This window comes from Trifolium pratense, linkage group LG4, assembly GCF_020283565.1.
Source record: "Trifolium pratense cultivar HEN17-A07 linkage group LG4, ARS_RC_1.1, whole genome shotgun sequence".
NCBI lineage: Eukaryota > Viridiplantae > Streptophyta > Magnoliopsida > Fabales > Fabaceae > Trifolium > Trifolium pratense.
Genome location: NC_060062.1, coordinates 36,049,478 through 36,070,982, shown reverse-complemented (window position 1 = coordinate 36,070,982; position 21,505 = coordinate 36,049,478). Strand labels below are relative to the sequence as shown.

The following is a 21,505-nucleotide window of genomic DNA, read 5'->3' as shown; positions in this document are numbered from 1 at the left end:
TAAATGGTCTATAACGGATATACTTGGTGAGGAAGCAAGGAACAACTATCCACAACCCATTGCAAGCTGTCATTATGGCTCTTTTGTTTGAATATATGAAGAACAGCAGGGAGAACGTTCTGAGAAAGAACAGTCTGAGCTTATCCACTCAACAATTCAGCATGAGCTGTCTATTTTGAATCAACTAGCCGTTGGAAAACTTCCTTTGGGACCAAGGAACTGAAGACTCAAGGTTCAACTATAAAAGGAAGGCTTTGGCAACATTGAAGAGCAAGAGTTTAATCTACAACAATCAATCTACTTGTCTTTGTGATACAAGTTTTCAAGCTCTTCTTTAAAGATCTCTTTCACTCCATATTTTGTAATTATCATACTAGGATCAGTATCCATTTTGAGTGAACAAAGAGAGATTTTATTGTAACTAGCTTTTCAACTTAGTTTGAGTGAGAAAGCTTTAGATCCAAACCATTATCAAAATTGTAAAAATTGGCTCAATTCAATACGTAACTATTGATTGAGTGACACCTCATAAAGTCTAGGAAAGACTTAGGTAGATCAAGCAAGTGAAGCTTGGAAGATTGTGATCTTGGATTAGATCAAAGAAGAAGTGTATCTTGAGATCGGTAGAATCTCTTAGTGGACAATCTCACAGGAGCGTGGGGACTGGGTAGCCCATACTATTAAGGGGTGAACCAGGATAAAATTATTGTGTCTCTTCTCTCCCTTAAACTCATATTAATTTTATGCAAACACAAACACACACAAATCACTTATTGTTTTGTTTGCAGCTCAGAGATCGTTCTAAGATCATTCTCCTAACTTATACTATTTATTCTGAGATCATTCTAACTTATGTTTTGATATCTAATTTTTAAAAGGACAATTTTTAAAGGTTCACAATTCAAACCCCCCTTTCTTGTGAAAACTTTGCTACTTCAGTCGCTGCCTTTTATCCAAAGCAGCTTCTCTCTCCGCGTTGAAGAAGAAGCCACGCGTGCTGTCTGCGCGTGTTGCACACGCGCCTGTCTGGCCGAATCATGAAGCGCCAGCTGTCCCCCGTGGCAGCATTCAACACAGCTGAATATCTTCATCACCTCTTTCATCCACATCAGTTTAAACACTTCCCTTGCAATGGTTTCAACACTTCCCTTGCTGTTGAAAGACAAATTCAACACACCATTGTAACTAGTCTAATAGTCAGGTAAATCACCCACCACACACTATCAAACCCAACATAAGAGAGGTTACACAAGCTCTCGCTCATCGAAAGAATAGGAGTTAGTAGGGTTTTTATCTAAAAACCATTTCACAAGATGAGTTTCACCCTATCCAACAACCGACGTACTCTCAACTCCCGAAGATCCACCAACAAAGATAAGATTATTTGGGAAGTTCAAATTATTAAATAGACCACACAACAACAAACTACATTAAAATCAGCACAAAACGTACATAACACTCAACGCCTAAATCAATGAACAACTTAAATAGTTGCACGATCCGGAGGGGACACAAATTTACTCTATGATCCCCCAAAGATTATCAACCGATTTCTCCCTGCCCATCTATAGTAATAATTACTAATAGTAATTAATCAAGCTTGATAGCAAAGATAATATAGGAATCCATCTATTTGATAAAAAAAAAAAAAAAAAAATGAAAAGCATTTAAAAAAGAATAAAAGATAGAAGGGGTGACAAAGACAGCCCTCTACTTTTTTCTTTCCTTTCTATAATAATTCTCTAATAACATAATATTCTTTCTCTTGTTCTCTTTTTGTCCTTTTATCAAAACCCCAAGCAAACCCCACATTCCATCCCCTCCTCTATTCTCTTGATCCCCTAGTGCTAATTTGTCTCTCCCACTTTCTTCCTTTGGATCTTCTTCTTCCCTAGGTCCTTATCTTTCTTCAACTCTTTCTATTATTACTAATTTACTATTCATAGTTTCATAATTGTCATTGAAAAATGTTCGTAGTTTCATACTATTAGAAAAAGGAACATTTCTATGAAAATTTAGAGATAGAAAAATATGAAATCCGACTATAATTATGTCGCTAGAAATTAGAGACATCAAATAATTGATGACAATTATTTTTTGGCTTTAATTGTTGTCGTTATTTCGTTTTTTTAAAAGTGTAGCTATATATGCTTATGATATATATAGTAGTATTTTGCATGTAAGTTTATGGTTTGTTTTAATAAAATTTATAATATAGTTATTTTGGATGATTTTATGTATATGGCAGGGTTTGATTTGCATAATAAATAATTGGAAGGAAGAAGGAGGTCCAAAAAGTAAGTATTTAAGGGCATGCAGATGGCACCTGTTTCATTGCCTCCAGGTTTCAGGTTTCACCCTACCGATGAAGAACTTGTAGCTTATTATCTAAATAAGAAGATCAATGGCCATAAGATTGATTTAGAGATCATAGCTGAAGTTGATCTCTATAAGTGTGAGCCGTGGGATTTGCCAGGTAATTAATAATTAGACCCAATCATGTTTTATGCAAGATCATATATTCAGAGTTAGCGTCAGATCGTACCAATTCGAAGTTGACACAATCTTTAATTTTACACAATTAAGTATTCTCTCTGTGATTAAATATAAATAAAATTTATTTTTTAGGTTCATTATATAATTAATATATTTAAAATTTTAGATAAATATAAATATCTAATGTTTCATTTGCATAATTATAGACTAGATACATTAATTATAAAATGAATCTTAAAAAAATGAATTTTTTATATTTCCTCACAGAAGGAGTACTTCATATTATAAACAAGTTAATTTATATTTCTTATCGCTATTTTTATAGTAATATAAGCAAAGTATGATTGTAGAGACCCTTACATTTTTCAATAAGAAAAAATAAAGAACAAAAATAATATCTCATTGTTATTTTTCTAGAATCCAAATATTTGTTGTACTATATATATATATATATATATTTTTTTTTTATGTGTGAGGAGAGAATTGTTATTTTTATGCAAAAATAAAAAATTGAAAATATACAAAAGAAAACCACATTCAATTAGAAAATCTCATGAAACACCTTTTAACATCATGAAGAGAATTGTTTTTTTTTTTTTTTTTTATGTACAAAAAAAGCTATACTTTTCTCCAATTAATAAATCATTATGTTTCATTTTTTCATATATAATATATATATATATATATATATATATATATATATATATATATATATATATATATATATATTTTTTTATGTGTGAGGAGAGAATTGTTATTTTTATGCAAAAATAAAAAATTGAAAATATACAAAAGAAAACTACATTCAATTAGAAAATCTCATGAAACACCTTTTAACATCATGAAGAGAATTGTTTTTTTTTTTTTTTTATGTACAAAAAAAGCTATACTTTTCTCCAATTAATAAATCATTATGTTTCATTTTTTCATATATAATAAAATGTCTCTGCTAATTAAGTTATACTCACATAAACATGTTATTAATCATTTGATAATGATTTTGTATAACTTATTAGTAGGACAGGATGAAAGTTAATTTCTTTGAAAATTCAACACGTGATGACTTGATTTGCTCTTTTGGTCAAATATAGACTATAGTCTTTAATTTTATTATAAAATAAAAAATGTAGACTATAGTCTTCTGCTTTAATTTAGCATAAAAAAAATCTCATGTGATAACGGAAAGGATTGTACTTCTAAAGAAGATGGTCCCCTTCACCTTTAGGGTTCCTATATATTGTAAAAATCAGATTAGTAATGACTCTAATGAGACAATAGAAGATTCTCAAGTCAAAAGGTGTAAACTAAAGAAAAAGATATACCACTTCCATGCAATATTTTGCTTGTCTTATATATTCTCCTTCTCCTATGTCCTATATCAATTACCTTTTTTCTGGATTTTTTTTTATATGGTAAATATGGTGATTAGTTAGACTAAAATTAATTAATGAAATATATGGAAAACTCAATAGAAGAAATATGTTTTGTGGATAATATAGAAAAAATACTTATTAAAAATAATATAAAATCATTGATTATTTGTGGCTCTATCTTAATAACTTAAACTTTTAGGATAATTGATTATTTGACATGATATAAGAGCCGTGTCAAGGATTGCAATATGGGCATTTGGCCCAGGACCACGCTAGGCGTGAGGGTGAATGTTGAATATGTTGTTGTGTTGTTGGAGATTGTTTGAAGTCTCACATTGCTTAGATTTCCGGACTGTTGAGTGTATAAATATGTGAGGGCAATCTCACCCATGAACTAGCTTTTGGGGATCATCCAAACATATTTAACAATCCTAATTGGTCTTTATTACTTTTGCTTGAACATTTGGGGTTTCTTTTTTCTTTGACAAATTTTGCTTAATTAGTTAAATTAAAATCTACAAGCATTCACACCACTTACTAAGTTTTTGTGATAATATAAACACATACATAACCAATTTGATGCATGTTGTTAAAAAAAATAAGCCCTTAACTCTTGGTTTTACAGGAAAATCATTATTACCGGGAAATGATATGGAGTGGTATTTCTTTAGCCCTCGTGATAGAAAGTACCCAAATGGATCAAGAACGAACCGTGCAACCAAATCTGGATATTGGAAGGCAACGGGGAAAGATCGAAAAGTGAATTCTCAAGCTCGAGCAGTGGGGATGAAGAAAACCCTAGTTTACTATCGAGGAAGAGCACCCCATGGATCTCGTACAAATTGGGTTATGCACGAATATCGTCTAGATGAGAGGGAATGTGAAACCACTCCAAGCTTACAGGTTCACCAATCTTTCTTTTCCTTACGTTTTTTTTTCTTTCAATTAAATACTATTTTTCCCTATTAATTACTAAATTTTTTAATTTCCATATACTTTCAATTTCTACATTTTGATGTTTTTTATTTTGGAAAATACAACTTTTTAGGATGCGTATGCTCTTTGTCGTGTGATCAAGAAGAATACAGTGATTGTGCCAAAAGTTGGAGGTCAATATAGTAATCTTACAAGCCATGCGAAACAGATTACAAGCAACCAATCACCAAGCGTGGAAGTATACTCTGAAGGAAGGGGTGAAAGTTCAAATTATTTGATGCAAATGAGTGCTTGTTCACCTCACAATATGGGGGGTAGTGAGACTTCTCTTAATTTCAATGGTGGAATAAGTGATCATGGAAATTGGTCACAATTCTCATATGATCAAGGGCTTCCAACTTCATTTAATAATTATGGAACCATAACATACCCTCCCTCCAAGGTACACAACAAATTTCATTTTTTCTATATACATGTATTACTCCAATTTGACCATACAAAATATATATATATATATATATATATAGTCATTTTTTCTATATACATGTATTACTCCAATTTGACCGTACAAAAAAAAATATATAGTCATTTTTTCTATATACATGTAAGAACTAAGATTTAAATGTATGGAAGATAAGGATTGTAGGCGCTTGTTTCATCCGTCTTTTTTGAGTGGGTGAGTTAATGTTTTAAAACTCACCCATTAGTCCGTCCCATCCAATTTTAAAAATGAAGAAGTCCGTCAACCCGCTAGTTCACCGTAAAAAGGGGTGGGGTGGAATTTTTCGTCCGTTTTGCCATCCCATTTAAATAACACCTCTTCTTCCATCATTGTTTAAAATCATACATAGAATTACTATTCTAAAAGGTTTACAACAAAATTAAGTATTAGAGACTAACTTTAGTTGTTTTTGTCTCCAATTTTCAAAGGGTTGTGACATAATATTAACCACAACAATTTAAAACTTTACCTAATCTAATATAGTTTTTGATTTGATAAATTTGTAGATGGATATTGCACTAGAGTGTGCAAGGATGCAACATAGGTTGCCTCCATTAGAGGTGGAGGACTTTCCACAAGGAAGCAAAACTAAAAAAGATATCTTGGAGGAAATTCTTTCACTTAATCATGCTTCTCAGGAATTGATGAATCACTCAAGTTATTCACAAGCATTTGGTGACAATGAAAATTATGCTCCTTATGAAGATGAGTTTACTTTCATGGTAGGCACAAACTACAATCACATAAATGATATGAGCTCCATGAGATATGTTGACAAATCTTGGGAAGATTTGAGCACAGGATCCATAGAGATAGGTGGTCTAGAGGATCAAGAGTTAAAGTCAAGGAGGATGGTAGAGAATTTGAGATGGATTGGAATGCCAAGGGAAGATTTGGAAAAGGTATAAAAAAAAATTTCAACTTTCATTATTTTATGATTTTTTTTTTATAAAAAAATCCAATGTCAAAATTAAGTAGATTTTAAAGTAATGGCATAAGAGCTAATGAAACTAGCTTTTATATCTTAATTAGTTATAACTGAAACTGAAAATTTATAGTTATATATTACTAGAAAAAGTTTTTTTTTGACAATATTACTAGAAAAAGTTGAAATATATAGCCATGACTATTTGATAAATAAATTAAATAAAAAGAGAAAATTTATCTTTAATGATTCTAGATAAAGTGTTTCATATTTGTACCCCCCTTAAATACTCTTTGAAACATTTTTTTACAAATTAAGAATCAATTATTTTATATGGTTTAATTAATCTTCCAATTTGTATAGATGGAACAAAAGATTGTCCCAATCGAGGATATTTCATGTTTCCAAACTTTAAGGGAACAAAATGGCATGCAAGGTATTATAAAATCCATCCAATATAATTTGTGTTTTTAATTTATTATTATTTTTTGTTACATTATTGATCATGGTTATTTAAATTTTGAATAGTATTTTCTTTTCTAGTGCCTACCAAAATAATATATATAGTTTTTACTTTAATTTTCATCAGAATATGAGCAAAACAATGGCAATTACCTCGAGCAAAATGACACTTATGTCAATGAATTCTCATTAGGCTTCATTAATGATGGTGACCCTAATGAAATTTTTATAGAAGATGGTAACATGGATGGTTACTCAAATTCTCCAAGCTTTGAGGTCATTGAAGAAATAAAGGTTAGTCATGGAAGAATGTTGGTTTCAACTCAACAAGTAGCCATGACATTGTTTCACCAAGTTGTTCCTTCACAAACACTCCAAGTTCAACTCAATCCAAACCCTATAGAGAATGTAGAGGAAGTGATGATGATAATGGAGAATCAAGGGTCTTTCTTTAGGAAGTTCAAGGAAATAGCAAGTTTGGTTGTATTTGTATTTTCACTTCTTTTGATGCATTGTGTTTATTTGGAGGAAGAAGTGGAAATATGCAAAACAAACCCAAATATTGTGAAAGAGAAAATAATGAGAGAATCGTATGAGAGAATCAAATGGAATGAGTCAAAAGAGGTTTGGTTTGTTGGTTTTAAAAGTGAGGAGAAAGGATTAAGTGTGGTCTTGAAGAAAATAGGCATTTTCCTCACCATATCTTTGGCTCTTTGTACCTTGTGGGCTAGCCATAGTTAACCCTTGATCTTCTAATTCATTTATTTTTGTCTCTAACTTAAGGAATAGTTTGAAAAGACTCTATTTGGGGTTCTCGTAGGGGGCTAATACTCTTAGTAGAGCTGTCAAAACGGGCGGCCCGGCCAATTTCGGGCCGGCCCGGTCGGGCTTTGGGCTTTGTCGGACCGGGCTAAAAAGCCCGGATAAAAAACGGGCTACCAAAATTAGTGCCCGAGCCCGGCCCGGTACGGGTAGTCGGGCTTTCGGGCGGCCCGGTTTATCTTTTTTTATTTTTATTTTTTACTTTTAGTGCTCAAACTCAACTATATAAATAGCATTAATAATTCTCGCGCGTCCTATTTTTTACTCATCCGCTATAAATATTATATAATTCGCGCGCGCCGTATTTTTACTCATCCCCTATCTACGAGTTTCTCGCGCGCCCTATTTTTACTCATCCACTACCTACGAGTTTCTCGCGCCCTATTTTTACGCATCCGCTACTTACGAGTTTCTCGCGCGTCATATTTTTACTCATCCGCTACCTAGGACTTTCTCGCGCGCCCTATTTTTACTCATCCGCTACTACGAGTTTCTCGCGCGCCCTATTTTTATTCATCCACTATGTACGAGTTTCTCGCGCGCCCTATTTTTACTCATCCACTACCTACGAGTTTCTCGCGCCCTATTTTTACGCATCCGCTACTTACGAGTTTCTCGCGCGTCATATTATTACTCATCCTCTACTTACGACTTTCTCGCGCGCCCTATTTTTACTCATCCGCTACGTACGAGTTTCTCGCGCGCCCTATTTTTATTCATCCCCTACGTACGAGTTTCTCGCGCGTCCTATTTTTACTCATCCGCTACCTATGAGTTTCTTGGGTGCCCTATTTTTACTCCTGCTATTTAAGTAGCGGACGGTATTTTATAATTTATATTATAAACTAATTTCAAATCATCCGAAACAAATTATTTATATTTATATTTATATTTATATTTATATTTTATTTTAAATTTTAATTTTTTCGGGCTTGCGGGCCGCCCGCGGCCCATTCGGGCTAGCCCATATTTTAATCGGGTTTTGTCGGGCCGGGTTAAAAAGCCCGGAAATAATTCGGGCTAGGATTTTCAAGGCCCGAGCCCGGGAAAAAATCGGGCTTGGCGGGCCGGCCCATTCGGGCTAGCCCATTTTGACAGCTCTAACTCTTAGTATAGTTATTAATATTATATTTTTCTTTGATATTGTCAAAAAAAGACTAAATTGTATTCAAACTTATTATAAAATTATTCTTCTATCTTTAATTTTATTTCTCTCTATTTATTTTTTCAAGTTTGAAGATAATATTTGAATATGTGGAATCTATTCGTCTATCATGAGGGACGAATATGTACAACTCTATTTTATGTTTATGATTTTAGGAACTAAATTATACACCGAGTTAGAGACCGGAAATAATTGGTAAAGAGATATTTTGATTCCAAATTTGTAAGAATTTGTTCCTATAGTCTGCATCAATATTGCATATTCATCTCCAGGTGTATGTTATGTTTATGATTTTAGGAACTAAATTGGCTAATGATCAAAATGACACATTTGATGATTAATTAAAATGACTAATTAAAGATACATTGATCGATAAAGTATTTGCAAGTTCTATACAATGACAACATCTCACAAGTTGATGGACCAAAATGATTGTTATCCTAGAGAGCGATTTAGAGAATGAATCATTGTAATTATTGACTAAATATAAGTTGATCACTAATTTAGTTGCAAAAAATACTCTTTAAGAGTTTGCATTATGAGATGGCCTATCCTTCCACACACTCGGGTTTTTTCTATTTCAAACTGTTCACACTTAAAAATAAATAAATGTCAGACGGGAAACGACAAACTGTAAAATTTAGGGTCAGTTGAATGAAGGTAAGGTTAATGCAAAACAACCAAATACGAAATAGTCAAATCTTCTTCAAGTCCACATATGTTCACGAAGGTCGTAAGAGTGTTTGAATTAGTCAAAACTTAGCGAAACTTTACAATTTGACTACTATATAAGACTCATATTTCTCAAGTCCATACTCGTGGGGGTGTTTGAATCAGTTGAAACTTGAATTAGTCCAAATCTTTCTCAAGTTCACACACACATATATATATATATATATATATATATTATTTATATTTTTTAAATATTAAAATATCTAATAAGCACTCGACCACTTTGACTCAATGCTTTTAAAAGAAATATTCAATAAGACTCACTAATTCAAAAACTTTAGAACAATATTAAGAGAAATAGTGGGTAAACATCATTTTATTGATCACATAAAACATTTTCTATTTTGCAACATTACATAGTTTTTCTGTTTAATAAATAAAAAAATTTACAAACAAATATATAAGAAGGTATATAGTATACACATCAAAGAAAGATCAATATTAAGCATGAGTGCATTCTCTCAATTGACCTGCTTTGTGGTTGAGACACCATTATGATCCAAGTAATAACCTGAAAGAAAGCAAGTATTGTTTTTAAAAAGTTGTCACACAAATAAAAATGATGAGCTAATGATCCATTATATAACTAATCTAACCTCCTCAATGTGGATTGTGAACGTCTGGTGCTGCAAACCAAGAAGAAAAGGGAAAAAAAGTTAGCCATTTTCTTAACTGCACAAAGGTGTATGCTAACAAAAATATAATTTGTGATATGACCAATTTATATAATGTATGTATAGCACGGACGCTTCAGATTGAAGGCGTGTTTGATGTCTGACGTATGTTAGTGTCTGACACCGACGCATGTGGTTGTGTTCAACACTTCTATTTTCTCAAATTACTACTAAAGTCTACATGTTAGTGTATGAATCATTTTTGTGTATGTGTCGGTGCTTCATATCTAACATGATAATTGTGCTTTCCGAGACACCTTTTATCAAAGCAATTTTTTTCTTATTTCTAATGAAATTGATCTTAAACCCTCTCAAAATTTAAAACAAAATGCTTGAGTGACATACCTAGTGCCCTGTTGTTTGAGACTTGGTTGCTTGCCTACTGGTTTTGGAGGATCATCACTTGGAATAGGTACATTCTTAACCTGTGACATTAACATATCACAACTGTTATAACCTTTTCTCCAAAACTTATTATGCAATAATTGATTATTTGTGGATGTGTATAAAAAAAAAACAAACATTGACTAACCAAATTCTTGAATAAGAAATTATTAAACATATGGATGTATCTTTGCTTTGCCTCTTTTTGCTCCTTGTTAACTTGCTTCCAAAAGGTGTAAATGTTTCCCATATTTATCAACTTGTTTGCATAGATCTTCCATGTATAGCTATAAGAAAAAGACATGAATATTCTTCAAGTTAAATTTCTTGCTGGTGAACATAAAAGGAAGGTAGTTCTATATGCAACAAAGTTGTAACATGATCAATCTATTTGGATAGATTTATTTGAGTTTATATAGTAGCATAAGCACTTGTGATATCCTTTGGACTGCCTTATGAAAACAGCTCATGACATGTCCATAAGTTGTTTTCAGCATATTTCAATAATCTCTTCATGATATTATGAATATAATTTATAGTTTATGAAAATACTTATAGATTTTATTTTGACTTTAATTTATATTTTGTTATAGACATGTCTTAAACATAAGCACTTATATGATAAGCGCTTATACTATAAGCATTTAATTAAGCTGCTTATCCAAACAGGACCAAAGAATAACTGCACAAGCTTGAAGCTAAGAAAATGATATGGTTGTTAGTTACCATTCATTTATGCGCTGCAATCCGGATGCAGAAATTATGCTCCAATATGATGGATCTACTTTGCATTTTTCAAAGAAATCAGCAATTTTATTGCTTGATTCATCTCCATTGAGAGGATCAATGTGGAAACCTGAGACTGCATCGACAATTATTTCTGCCGGACCTCCTTGGTTAGTAGCAAAAGTTGGCAAGCCACAGTTCATTGCTTCGATGACAGTTAATCCAAATGCTTCATACAAAGCAGGCTGTACAAAAGCTCCCTTTGTGTCAGCAATGCAGCGATAGAGCTCTCCGTTGCGATATCGATCAGTCTGCGCGGCAATCCATCTGAATTGGCCCTTTAGTTGATACTTTTCAATTAAATCATGCATCTTTTTTATTTCTGCCATTTCCTCCCTATCTTTTGATTTTGAAGGGTCGAAGAAGCCGCCAACTATAACCAAGTTCACCAAGTTTCTTAGTCTCTTGCTCTTCGCATACCATTCGACTAATCCGCTTAAATTCTTCACAACATCAAGCCTTGCCATTGAGAAGATTATTGGTTTCTTCCTATCTGCTAGATATCCGCTGTTTCCATAATAATTTCAAAAGTTAAAATCAATCATTTGGAAGAATGTAGTTAGCGTGTTTGGTTCTGTAGTGATAAAAATTGATTTTGACTGAATTGATTCTATATAATTGATTATGGCTAAAAGTCAGTTGAATGTAAAGTGATTTACGTTTGGATTCATTCATGTAAAAGTGAGTTGAATACACTTATATAGTTCTTAACTAAAACTTTACTATGCAAGAGTAGAAACAAAATCACTTACATATGCTCATTGTTATCGACTTTATTAAAGAGAAGATCTTCAATGGCAGGGTGAAATTGAGAGAGTCTTTTATCTTTTTCAGTGTAAGGGAAATAGATACTTTGATCAGCACCAGGTGAAGCTATATTGAACTTAGGATCAAACACATTTATCCCCGAAACAACCCTACAAAGCCCCGGAAGAGTAAACGCAGCATGGCTTTCATATTGTCCAGGTCGATCTTTGCTGCAAAATTATGAACATTCAAAACTCAGTTTTCGTTTTAATGCACTATTTTCTTCTCATACAAACAATCATGAAAGTCCATTTTAGTTACCTGCCAGCAATTTCTTGGTATGTGCTGGTTATGATGAAATCAGATGAATTCATTGCAACTGTATCAGCCATGAATTGGCATGAAAAGTGATATTTAGGGTCCAACTCTTTCCACTTAACATCTGAATCTTCATATTTGGTTTTCTCTAAAGCATGTGCTATAGTTGCCTAGTTTTCAATCACAATAAGGAATTAGTACATGCGGCAAATAACACATCATTGCCGCCACAAAAATATTGAAATGAAAACTAAATAAAGGAATAGAAATAAGTTAGAAACCTGAGTTATCCCAAGTTTTTTAGCCATTAATGATGCTACCAAATTTCCATCTGTGTAATTTCCAATAACAAGATCCGGTTTCCCTTCCATTAGGTCCAAAATTTTAGTTGTTGCATCCTATTAATATCAACAAAAGTATTGGTAAGAAGGAAAGTTCATAAGAGAGTAAAAGGTACAAAGCATTGTTCTAAATTGTGGTCTACAACTGCGGCTGTAGTTTTCCACATTTTACCACAATATAAAAGTTTGCAGTGTAACCACAACTGTGACCGCTTCTGCCATTTAAAACCATGGTAGAAGGGAAAGAACCATGAAGCGTGTAAACATGCCTGAGTAAACCTCTCAAGATAGGGATAAATGTCGAAGCGAGAAACCCATTGGCGCAAGATTCCTTTTTCTGTATAGAAAGGCACACGTAGAATATGCGAGTGTTTTGTAGCAATGATTGGTTCAAACTCCTGGTGGCACTTGGTTCCTCTAGCATCAGGTATCAACCTTGTCACCTGTAGTCAAGAGTATACTCAAATAATTTTACTAAGTTCTAAGTTGAACGTTGAAAGACGTCATTTCTAATTTGCATGAAACCCACCACAAGAATTTGAGGTTTATAATTTAGCCCTTGTTGCTTAATTCTTAGAAGTAACTCTTCCTCCAAAGCCTTGACTTGGTCCAGTATGTAAACTACCTGTTGTTTTTGGCAACAAGTGTTAGAAATGAAAACATTCTTTTGAGCCAACTCTTAATACTCATATAAAGCTCGGACACAGACACTGTCACGGATAATCATTTACTAAAATGACATAATTCAGTGTAATCATAAGTGTCGGTGTGTTGGTGTCTGACACTGACGCGTGTCTGACACCGGAACACTCCTAATTTAAGGAGTGTCCGTGCTTCATACACCTGTTTGTTTTCACGCTTATCTCACACCTAACGCGCGTCCATTGTAAAGCTACAAAATATAGCTTCCTTATTTTCAGCTGCGATTTAAAACCTTACTACTTGATACTTATTATCAAAGTTATTGTTCCTGATGGTAGAAATTTTACCTGGCCACCAGTGTCGGGCAAGCCAAGAACATCTGCTTGCCCGAAATAACCGTGAACTGAGAAGATCACTACTTTGAATACTGTAGGAATCCTGCTGAAAAATTTCTCCAGGTTCACCGGGTCTGGAGCTTGGAGTACTTCTGATAAAGTTCTCATTGTCTCCTTCATTCTTTCTGCTGTATCTCCCCATCCCTTCTCAAACCCCCATTCCTTTAACCTAAAAATGAAATTGGCATTGAATTACAAGTCATTTTGGTCGCAACATTAGGGTTTTTTATGTCGCAGTTGAGGCTGCATTGGCTGTATTTATCTATAATTCTAGCAATACCAAGGATTATAATGCGATCGAAATTTTAAACCTAGCTAAAATCATCTTCGGCCTCATTATCTTAAAACTAATAAGAGTTTAATTTTAATACAATGATAGTGTAAAAAGTTTTACATCGTATATGTGACTTTATAATTAGTTATGATTCTAAGTCAAACATTTTTAACGATCTAACAATTATGATTGATCAACAAAGAAAAAAAAATATTTACACAGATAATGTATATAAATTAAATTCAACTAGTAAATGTATTACCTTAGATCAAATTTCCGATATGCAGTGTGTTTGGGAACTGCCGAGAGGAAAACATCAGCCACTATTAATGCCATCTGAAGCTTTTCAGCTGAGTTCAAGGTGTCATTTATCATTAAGCTCTGCAAGTTTAGATTACATAAATGGAAAATTAATATTTAAAAGTGTATGTAACTTTTGTGTTAGTGAAATGTTTATGAATTTAATCTAATGTTTCTTCCACTTACTTCTCCATGATGATTTAGTTTCAATAAGTAGTCCACTATAGCCTGTGTTTTTGCCAATCTCCCTGCTGTTTTTGAAGTTAAGAATTTTGAAACAAAGTGGAGTCCATTTCCAATTGAAGAAGATAGGGTTAATTTTGGAATCCCAATATCAAATGCTCCAAAATCTGCTTCAAATGCATTTTCATCATTTGCCCTGCAATATAGAAAATGATTAAGCATCAAAACCAAAGTTAAGTAAATTTATCTTCTTCATAGAAAATTGAATAAACAAATCTTAAGGTGGTATGCTCAACAACAATAGCTACTACTACTACTACTAGATTTAAACATTCTAAGTAATTCCTCGGCCGAAAGCCACTAATTAGTCATTCGAATTACAGAGATCCATTTTAGGAGATGACCTCTCACAATATATACTCTTCCATATGCAATGATCAGAGATCGAACTCATGACCACATACTTAACCGCACAATTATCTGCCATCTATGTCACGTGAAGTTGATAGTTCGCATTTACTTTAGACTATTTTTAAAAAAAAAATATACATTTAACCTTACATGGGACTTTCAAACATTGAAATATATCCGAGACTTAAAATTGAATATATAAAAAATAATGAAGATAAAAGACGCACCATTTTTCATCATATACCCTTTCCTTGAATTTGAGGTATTGAGTGGAGGTGATAGGCTCAACAGAAAGGTCCTCAGAGTTGACACGTACATGTTCCCAGACTCCTGGATTAGGCCTAATTGCAAAGGCAACATATGGTGGCTCAACAACTGCTTCCTGCAAGTTCATGTACACAACAAATCAATTGTAAGGCTAAATAGTAAATACTTTGTTGCATGTATAAAGTCAATAGTATTAAAAGTTTTTTTTTTTTTTTTTAGTTTCCACTATCAGTATCTGGCCTACTGAACCGTCTAATCTGATTTGGGGTCACTTTTGACATCAAATGGTTCTAACCCCTCTCGATCGCAATTGCGGGTGATCGAACCATGATAATAGGCTCAATTGGTAAAAAATGTAGACATTATTAGGTCGGACGCCATGACCGGGGTTCGAACCCCGGCTTCCTCATTTGTGGGTGTGAGTTTATGAATTATGATGGGTTTACCATTTCATCTAACCCAAAAAAAAATTACAGGGGCTCATTTTCAAATTATTGATAAGTTTAGGATCAAATTGTAATTTTTTAATATATATATACACTAATTTTATAAATAATTATCTAACAGAGTAATTTAATCTATTGAGCCTAATATAAACAAAGAACCTGTGTAGAGCTCAATATGAAGCCAAGATTGCCCTCCAAAACATGATTTCTTTCAATTTTATCATCTATAGTTCGTTCAACTTCTTCCATCAAATCATGAAGTTTCATGACCCTTCTTCCTTTCTCTAGGTACTTAGCAAAACACCTCTTCATATGGTACCTACTCTGCCTCAATGCATCAGGCATGTTATCAACTAGTGAATTTGTGCGCTTCAACACATGTGGAGAAGAAGAAGCCATTCAAAGAAATTAAAATTTAAAATAAAAGTTTAGTTAAGGTTTATAAACTTAGAAATGAAGATGGTTTTGTTTGCATGTCATGTGAAATGTGTCACAATTTATATGTTAGCTATTTATGTGTATGTCACATGAGAAATAATTTAATGTTTGGATAGGTGATAGGGTTAGAGAAGGAATACTTGATGAGGGAAAGAAAGGAAAAGAATAATCATGTTTGTAAGAAGAGATCTCTATGTTTTATTAAAAAATAAAAGGAAGGTGTGTGGATATATTTCTAATAAGGGACTATTGGTATCATTCTTTTCCTTTGTTTGTTTATGGATGTTACATTACATGTATGGGAATGATTCAAGAGAAAAAGAATATACAAAGATTCCATATTCACGTCATTTGATTTCTGTTTGTGTTGGGGAAAGGAGGAGGAATGTTGTGACTTGTGAGTTCTTTTAAGTTTTTTAAATTTTAAATTGATTCTTTTAGTTTTGTAAGTACTAAGTTGTCTTTTAACATCGTAATAGATCACAATTATCTTTTTGTTGACCCCCTTGCTATAAAAATATGGCAAGTGCTAAATAGTGCCTCCGGGATATTCTTTAAGTCATTAAATAGTAAGTTTTTTATAGAATTTTTATGGAAATGCGTAAAGTCAAGACATTAGAAATTGAAATGTTTAATTTTTGAATAAATTTTTTTTTTAATGGAATGCTTAAAGAGTGCCCCGGAGGCACTCGTTAGCAAGACTCTAAAAATATTTATGGTTGTCGTTAACCTTCAACAAGTGCAAGTATGACCACCATAATACCCTTTTTAAAAAGTATCCATCAAACTTAACGAATCATCTATATTTTAGGAAATTTTGTTCACAACCTTCACCTAGCTAGTGGCCATGTAAGCATTTTTGTAATTATCACTTGAGCACACAATGTTATGTCACTCAATAAATGACCGCATGAACATCTTTTTGATGATTTTTTTTATATATATTATGGGCAGTATGACTTTCAAATAGTCAGGGCCGACACTTAGCATCAACCAGGAGATGACGCAGATATCAAAAGTAGTTTGAAATGAGGGCACATTTGGTGCACAGGATAAGAGACAAGATAGGATAACTGTATCATATCCTGCTGCAATCCAGTGTTTGGTGATACAACAGGATATGATAAGTTAATCCTGAAGCTTATCCTATCATGTCTCTCTAGTTATAATTTTTATCCTGAATTTAAGCTGGGTTACCAGCAGGATAGGATAAGAAAAAAAAAATTACTGGTTTATTTTATAAAATATATTTTAAAATACATAAAATAAAATTAATAAAATATAAATAATTAATTTTTAAATATATATGTGATTTTTTCACAGGGGTAATTTTGTAATTTATATATTCTAAAAAATCAAAATTTTACTAAAATTACAATATTTTAAAGTAAAATTATTATTAAAAAATTGACAAATAGGGATATTAATTTAAATTTTATAAAAAATTAAATATAATTCTTTTGCAATAGTAGTTTTATTATTTACGTATGAGATATATCATATATTTATTTGGCTTATCTAACATGTATATATTATTGAGTTATTTATTTGATCATGATTCATATAAAAAATTAAACTTGATTATTTTCTCATGATTTTTATTTTAAATTATATAAAGTTATTTGATTACTTATTTATATTTTTTATTTATAAAATTCAAAGTATTACAAAATAATTTTAAAAAAATAACAATTGTTTTACAAGAGTAATTTTGTCAATTAAATATGTTATATATCTTATCATATTATTATGAGCAAGTATGTATTAAAAACAAAATATAATAGTTATCATGTTTGTTATCCTGTGTGCACCAAACACAGGATATGATAACTGAGTATAACTGTTATCCTGCTGTTATCCTATCCTATCCTTATCCTGTTTTATATCCTATCCTGTCACTATGCTATCCTGCACACCAAACGGGCCCTGAGAATGTATTGACGCAAATATTAAACGAGACCGACAAGTTGGATGCAAACCCGAAACCTTAAAAATTTGCAGATCTCAGCAAATTTCGACAACTATCAAAGAATATAGGAACAAGAACGCCAACCAAATCAGCCCATAATACCGCCTCCCGCTTAGAGCATGAAAGGGGAGCAGGAAGAAGTCTTACCTGAGTAAGCCTTAGGCGGGGAGTCACAAACCCATAAAATCCAAATTTGGTAGAACACAACATAGAACAACCATCAGTTGCAGCACATCGGAGCCGAAAATCAACCACCGCGAGGAAGAGGGCGACACATGAAGGAAACTAATCCTAAGCGGGAACATAAGAACCCTAGAGAGTAAAAGGGTCAGTTTGGATTGATTTATTGTTAAGCTTATACAAATAAATAAGTTTATATGTATTATTATAAGCTTGTTAAGGTAGTTTGAGAAAAAACAACTTACGAAGATACATTTTTTGTTAGTGAAAAATTATAAATTAAAATAAAAGTTTATTTACTTACATAAACTATTTTTCATAAGCTCAAAAATAAGTCAATTCAAACAGACCTAAATACTCTTTCTAATGAAATTAAAGGTAACACAAAAAAACCAAATGTTAGTTGGTTCAGTGGAGATTGACGCTGTACTTGGTAGGGAAGACCACAATTCGATTCCCCGCAACTGTATTTGGGAGAGGACTGAAACCACTTGATGTCAGAACTCGTCCCGAACTCTGACTACTAGGGCTCCCTTCTCCTAAGAACCAGAGGGTGAAAACAAAAAAAAAAGTAACACAAAAAAAAACTTAACTTATTCAAATTTATTCTTTTTACAAAAACTTATTCAAATTTATTATTTCTTAATTCATGTGTCAAACTAAAAGAACCTATTAGGGAGAGAGGGTGTATTAAATAAGCCGAACAGTAGGGAAGTGTGGTTGATAAAGTGTAGGGTGTAAGAGTAGTATCAACTGGGCTAGTCAGTGAAAAAAAGCCCAGAACTAATATCCAGAAGCTTCACCCATCCTCAAATTAGGGTTTCCGCCCCCTTTATAAACACAATTCAGCTCCAATTTTTCATAATCGTGCACAGTCACTTAGCACTACTCCCTTTCTCGTATCATACATATCTTTGGTTTGTTTTTGTTTTAACGTTTGATTTCTCGATTAGATGTTACTATTGTATGATTTAGGTATTCAAAAAATCGCTTTTTAATTTTTTTAATAGATTTATTTGTAGTTGAAAATTGAAATTTATTGTTAAAAATTGTCACTATTTATGTGTTTTTAGAGATGGATGTGATGATTATTTCCCCAGATGATCGAAGCTGAAAATACTATGCGACTTTTTGTTTCTCTTTTGAGATATCAAGCCAAATAATCTGATCCATCTTGATTTACATCGAATCTCAGTAAAATTGATTTTTTTTTTGTTTGTATATTATTTTAACTGTTAATGATTCAATTGTTAAGCTTCTCTATCAGGTCGGTGTGGATTAATTCAATTCCCATTTGGCTCATAGCATCGGAGCGATATCAATTTCTGTTGCTCTTTCATTTCATTGTCTTGTAACCATTTATTTTACCATGGTTTTGAGACAACGTTTGAGCAAGCAATATCAATTTCTGTTGCTCTTTCATTTCTTTCTTTGTCTTGTAACCATTTTTTTACCATGGTTTTGAGACAACGTTTGAGCAACTACATTTTATTTATATATTCATAATAGTCTAATTATGTCTTTGAAAACCATAAGCCTCTTACATTTTTAATCAAAGAAATGTTGTAGTCTATTTATGAATAATTAGTTTTAAAATTTGTTAGGGTTAAAATAGAAATTTCACATGTTTTGTAGGTGTAGGAGTACAATTAGTAGGGCGGGAAGAATAATTTTGGTACCAAATTCTTCATAAACCTAATTAAGCAAAGCAGTTTTGTTTGAACTATTAGGGTTTCATAAGTTAAGGTGTGATTTTAAAAACTACAGTAGTAAATAACTCTCTGAGGATGATCAAAACAAAATAACTTTCGTTCTTCTGAGTTATCAATGCGGAAGATACTTGGAGACCTGAACTGAAGAGACTTATTTTCTTTCAGTTCTTAGTAGCAGTATTCAGATGTTTCGATTTAGTTTGATAGTAGGAGATTTGTGATTTTGCTTAAATCTTTATCGGGTCTTATACTTATTTAATGTCATGTTTTGTGAAGTATGATCTGCTATGAAACCTCCATTCAGCCTCTGATGATGATCAAACAAATACTTTCGTTCTTCCGAGTTGTCCATGCGGAAATTATATGGAGACCTGAACTGAAGAGGCTTTTTTTTTTTGACATTGAGCGGTATAATTTAGATACTATTGAATGATTTAGGGTATTCAACATTTCTCTTTTTTCATTTCTTTTACGGTTTTTTTTATGGATTTATACATTTATTTGTAGAGAGAATGTGTGATGGATCAGTGGATTTATATTTTTATTTTTTTTACGTTTTTGTGATTTCTCCAACAATATATCAACTTTTACATATACCTACATTGGCGAAGAATGTGGGGAATTGATTGTAGGTGGGGAGGGATGTTAGATTATTTTGGCCAATCAGGAGATCAACACCTAACTCCTGGTAATTAGTGAATGCGCATTGAGCGTCTAAAGAATGCTGCATATGCACAAATAACCAGAGATAGGTGTTGATCTTTCAACACACTCATGTTTGCTTGATTAGCCAAGGCAATGTAACCTCCCTTCCACCCACCATCAATCCTCCATATTCTCTGTCATCACAACACAAGTGACAATCCAAGTATTATGACATATGCCTCTAATTCTGTTACTGTGTAGTCCGACAAGCATTAATTGATCGTGGTATCTGAACTGTTCTCCTACAAGAACAGGGTGAACATGTCGGATAATGTTGGAAATGGTAGGAGGCGATATCAATATTTATGTGTTTTAGAGATGGATGTGATGATTATTTCCCCAGATGATCGAAGCTGAACATACTGTGCGACTTTTTGTTTCTCTTTTGAGATATCAAGCCAAATAATCTGTAAGGACCAAATAAGATAAGATAAAGGACCAAATTATTACAAAAAAAAAATAAAGGACCAAAATGTTATAAAAATATAAGATAAAGGATCTGTAATTTTGCCTATTTTATTTGTATCTTCATAATAGTTTAATTATGTCTTTGAAAACCTTAATCAAAGAAATGTTGTAGTTTAGTTCATGAATGATTAGTTCTATGTCCTTAATCTGCTGTTTCTTAAAGCCTTTTTTATTGACTCGTGATGAAAAAGGGTCTGTTTGGTTGGAAGGTAAGATGGTGGAAATGAAGGAAAATTTGGAAGCTGAAAGTTAATTCCTTGATTATTGTGGTTTTCTTTGCTTCCTCTTTCTTACCTTCCAATCAAATGGACCATAAGTGTTGAGCTCAAAATTCATGTTTGTCCTATTTTGGGCGAAGATGTAGGTATCATGGAGGATCTAACAAGATAACTAGAAACCATGCTGAGAATGAATTCACTTGCATGTGGTATCATGGAGTTGGCATTACTGGT

The 21,505-nt window shown here is 32.6% G+C and overlaps 2 protein-coding genes, 3 non-coding genes and 1 pseudogene across 6 annotated transcripts; 5 read left to right on the top strand and 1 right to left on the bottom strand.

Moving 5' to 3' along the window:
* The first annotated feature begins 1,780 nt into the window (after positions 1 to 1,780).
* On the top strand, positions 1,781 to 7,517 carry LOC123920692 (NAC domain-containing protein 86-like). 2 transcript variants are annotated; one of them, XM_045972988.1, is made up of 8 exons: positions 1,781 to 1,895; positions 2,249 to 2,476; positions 4,495 to 4,772; positions 4,918 to 5,122; positions 5,156 to 5,247; positions 5,814 to 6,209; positions 6,596 to 6,668; positions 6,822 to 7,517. In XM_045972988.1, the coding sequence occupies exons 2-8, from the start codon at positions 2,314 to 2,316 to the stop codon at positions 7,433 to 7,435; spliced, it is 1,821 nt and encodes a 606-aa protein (XP_045828944.1). In that variant the 5' UTR covers positions 1,781 to 1,895; positions 2,249 to 2,313; the 3' UTR covers positions 7,436 to 7,517. The 2 variants fall into 2 exon arrangements, with proteins under 2 accessions (XP_045828944.1, XP_045828943.1); XM_045972987.1 differs by having other exon boundaries at positions 4,918 to 5,247.
* Positions 7,518 to 9,714: 2,197 nt separating this feature from the next.
* LOC123920691 (sucrose synthase 6-like) lies at positions 9,715 to 16,190 on the bottom strand. The gene is made up of 15 exons (XM_045972986.1): positions 15,741 to 16,190; positions 15,096 to 15,250; positions 14,461 to 14,653; positions 14,237 to 14,355; positions 13,653 to 13,869; positions 13,193 to 13,288; positions 12,933 to 13,106; positions 12,604 to 12,720; positions 12,326 to 12,492; positions 12,010 to 12,234; positions 11,198 to 11,764; positions 10,620 to 10,758; positions 10,433 to 10,512; positions 10,010 to 10,039; positions 9,715 to 9,924 (listed from the first exon to the last, which is right to left on the bottom strand). Exons 1-15 carry the CDS (start codon positions 15,978 to 15,980, stop codon positions 9,906 to 9,908), a joined length of 2,538 nt encoding a protein of 845 aa, XP_045828942.1. The 5' UTR covers positions 15,981 to 16,190; the 3' UTR covers positions 9,715 to 9,905.
* Positions 16,191 to 19,243: 3,053 nt separating this feature from the next.
* Positions 19,244 to 19,341, top strand: LOC123882530. The gene has a single exon (XR_006799857.1). It is a non-coding gene; the product is annotated as a small nucleolar RNA Z103 (small nucleolar RNA).
* A 604-nt stretch (positions 19,342 to 19,945) lies between these two features.
* Positions 19,946 to 20,031, top strand: LOC123882533. The gene has a single exon (XR_006799859.1). It is a non-coding gene; the product is annotated as a small nucleolar RNA Z159/U59 (small nucleolar RNA).
* Positions 20,032 to 20,183: 152 nt separating this feature from the next.
* Positions 20,184 to 20,266, top strand: LOC123882532. The gene has a single exon (XR_006799858.1). It is a non-coding gene; the product is annotated as a small nucleolar RNA Z159/U59 (small nucleolar RNA).
* A 637-nt stretch (positions 20,267 to 20,903) lies between these two features.
* Positions 20,904 to 20,996, top strand: LOC123882531 (annotated as a pseudogene).
* Positions 20,997 to 21,505: the final 509 nt, after the last annotated feature.

Coding starts and splice junctions, on each gene's coding strand:
- LOC123920691 (XM_045972986.1), bottom strand. CDS start 15,980: ATGGCTTCTTCTTCTCCACATGTGTTGAAGCGCACAAATTCACTAGTT. Junction 14,356..14,460: donor AACTAAATCATCATGGAGAA/GTAAGTGGAAGA, acceptor CTAAACTTGCAG/AGCTTAATGATAAATGACAC. Junction 13,870..14,236: donor TATCGGAAATTTGATCTAAG/GTAATACATTTA, acceptor TTTCATTTTTAG/GTTAAAGGAATGGGGGTTTG.
- LOC123920692 (XM_045972987.1), top strand. CDS start 2,314: ATGCAGATGGCACCTGTTTCATTGCCTCCAGGTTTCAGGTTTCACCCT. Junction 4,773..4,917: donor AAACCACTCCAAGCTTACAG/GTTCACCAATCT, acceptor ACAACTTTTTAG/GATGCGTATGCTCTTTGTCG. Junction 6,669..6,821: donor GGAACAAAATGGCATGCAAG/GTATTATAAAAT, acceptor AATTTTCATCAG/AATATGAGCAAAACAATGGC.